At 43.4% G+C, this 2,773-nt stretch overlaps 1 protein-coding gene across 1 annotated transcript; it reads left to right on the plus strand.

Annotated features, from left to right (window-relative positions):
* Positions 1-210: 210 nt before the first annotated feature.
* Positions 211-1,158, plus strand: LOC140615264 (olfactory receptor 52H1-like). The gene has a single exon (XM_072795183.1). The coding sequence runs from the start codon at positions 211-213 to the stop codon at positions 1,156-1,158; it is 948 nt and encodes a 315-aa protein (XP_072651284.1).
* Positions 1,159-2,773: the final 1,615 nt, after the last annotated feature.

Here is a 2,773-nt window from a genome sequence, read left to right on the forward strand (position 1 = left end):
TGCCCAAGGGTAGGACTACCACCAGGGTATCAAGTCTAGGGAATCTTTCTTAAAGAGATGAGCACTGGGAGTATCTTTCTTGGCAGACAGGAAAGAGGAGAACTAACCGGAAGGAGAGAGTGCAGGAAGAATTACCATACAATATTCTCAGGTTCACTATACACATTTTGTTTTTCAGACTCAAGATCGATTCATGAGACCACCCTGGCCATGTACAACCTGAGTAGCTACAACACAGGTGACTTCACCCTCCTGGGCATCCCTGGCCTTGAGCAGTACCACGTCTGGATCAGCATCCCCTTCTGCTTTATCTATCTTGTGGCCATTGTGGGCAACGGTATCCTTCTCTACCTCATTGCTGTGGAGCGGAGTCTTCATGCACCCATGTTCTTTTTCCTATCCATGCTAGCCATTACAGATGTGATCTTGTCTACCACATGTGTCCCCAAAACCCTTACCATCTTCTGGCTTGGTCCCCAGAAAATCAGCTTTCCTGGTTGCCTCACCCAGTTATTCTTTCTGCATTATAGCTTTGTCCTGGACTCAGCTATACTCCTGGCCATGGCATTTGACCGCTATGTGGCCATCTGCTCCCCTCTGAGATACACCACTATTCTGAACCCCAAGACCACTGTCAAAATTGTTGTGGGAATTTCCTTCAGAAGTTTCTGTGTTATAGTTCCATGTGTTTTCCTTGCAAATCGTCTACCTTTCTGCGGGACACACATCATACCACACACATACTGTGAGCACATAGGTGTGGCCCGACTTGCCTGTGCTGACATCTCCATCAACATCTGGTATGGCTTTTGTGTTCCCATCATGACAGTCATCTCAGATGTGATTCTCATTGCTGTTTCTTACACTCTCATCCTCTGTGTAGTCTTCCGCCTCCCCTCCCTAGATGCCCGTCAGAAGGCCCTTGGCACCTGTGGTTCCCATGTCTGTGTCATCCTCATGTTCTATATACCAGCATTCTTCTCCATCCTTGCCCATCGCTTTGGGCATAATGTCCCCCGTACTTTTCACATCCTCTTTGCTAACCTCTATGTAGTTATCCCACCTGCACTCAATCCTATTGTCTATGGAGTAAAGACCAAGCAGATCCGGGACAAAGTCATTCTCCTGCTCTTTCCCCAGAAGGTTGCAGTGATATAGGCCTGAAGTCGAGGTGAGTGGGAGAAGTTCTTAATGTATATTAGCTTAGAAATCTAATCTGTAGCCCTGGGTCCAGAGAAGGAATAGATGAAAAAATTCCTTATTAATCTGACATGTGGTTTGCCTTCTTTGTTACTTTATGCAGAATATATTCAGATATAAAAATTGCAAAAAAAAACCTGATAAAACTGAGTATAGACAATATTATATATGTGTATATTTATTTCTAGAAGTGAAATTTAGCAATTCCTTATGATTGTCCTAAGGCAATTACAAAACAGCTAATAAAAACAATAGAAAGATCAGCATTTCTTTTTCTTTTTTTATTCTATTTTTTGTGTACTTTTTATTGGAGTTCTATATGCCAACATAGAGCATAACATCCAGTGCTCATCCCGTCAAGTGTCCCCCTCTGTGCCTATCACCCAGTCACCCCAACCCCCACCCACCTCCCTTTCCACCACCCCTTGATCGTTTCCCAGAGTTAGGAGTCTCTCATTCCTGTCACCCTCACTGATATTTCCCACTCTTTTTCTCTCCTTTACTCTTTATTCTCTTTCACTATTTTTTATATTCCCCAAATGAATGAGACCATATAATGTTTGTCCTTCTCCGATTGACTTATTTCACTCAGCATAATACCCTCCAGTTCCATCCACGTTGAAGCAAATGGTGGGTATTTGTCGTTTCTAATGGCTGAGTAATATTCCATTGTATACATAAACCACATCTTCTGTATCCATTCATCTTTCGATGGACACCGACGCTCCTTCCACAGTTTGGCTATTGTGGACATTGCTGCTATAAACACCGGGGTGGGGATCCCTGGGTGGCGCAGTGGTTTAGCGCCTGCCTTTGGCCCAGGGCGCGATCCTGGAGACCCGGGATCGAGTCCCACGTCAGGCTCCCGGTGCATGGAGCCTGCTTCTCCCTCTGCCTGTGTCTCTGCCTCTCTCTCTGTCTCTCTGTGACTATCATAAATAAATAAAAATTAAAAAAAAATTAAAAAAAAAAAACACCGGGGTGCAGGGGGCCCGGCGTTTCACTGCATCTGTATTTTTGGGGTAAATCCCCAGCAATGCAATTGCTGGATTGTACGTCAGTTCTATTTTTAACTCTTTGAGGCACCTCCACACAGTTTTCCAAAGTGGTTGCACCAGTTCACATTCCCACCAACAATGCAAGAGGGTTCCCCTTTCTCCACATCCTCTCCAACATTTGTTGTTTCCTGTCTGGTTAATTTTCCCCATTTTCACTGGTGTGAGGTGGTATCTCATTGTGGTTTTGATTTGTATTTCCCTGATGGCAAGGGATGCAGAGCATTTTCTCGTGTGCTTGTTGGCCATGTCTATGTCTTCCTCTGTGAGATTTCTGTTCATGTCTTTTGCCCATTTCATGATTGGATTGTTTGATTCTTTGGTGTTGAGTTTAATAAGTTCTTTATAGATCTTGGATACTAGCCCTTTATCTGATATGTCATTTGCAAATATCTTCTCCCATTCTGTGGGTTGTCTTTTAGTTTTGTTGATTATCACATTTGCTGTGCAGAAGCTTTAGATCTTGATTAAGTTCCTATAATTCATTTTTGCTTTTTTTTTTTTTTTTTGCCTTCGTG

Source organism: Canis lupus, chromosome 23 (assembly GCF_048164855.1).
Source record: "Canis lupus baileyi chromosome 23, mCanLup2.hap1, whole genome shotgun sequence".
NCBI classification, from domain to species: Eukaryota; Metazoa; Chordata; class Mammalia; order Carnivora; family Canidae; genus Canis; species Canis lupus.

Excerpts from the sequence above, each read along its gene's own strand:
- LOC140615264 (XM_072795183.1), top strand. The coding sequence starts at position 211 with ATGTACAACCTGAGTAGCTACAACACAGGTGACTTCACCCTCCTGGGC.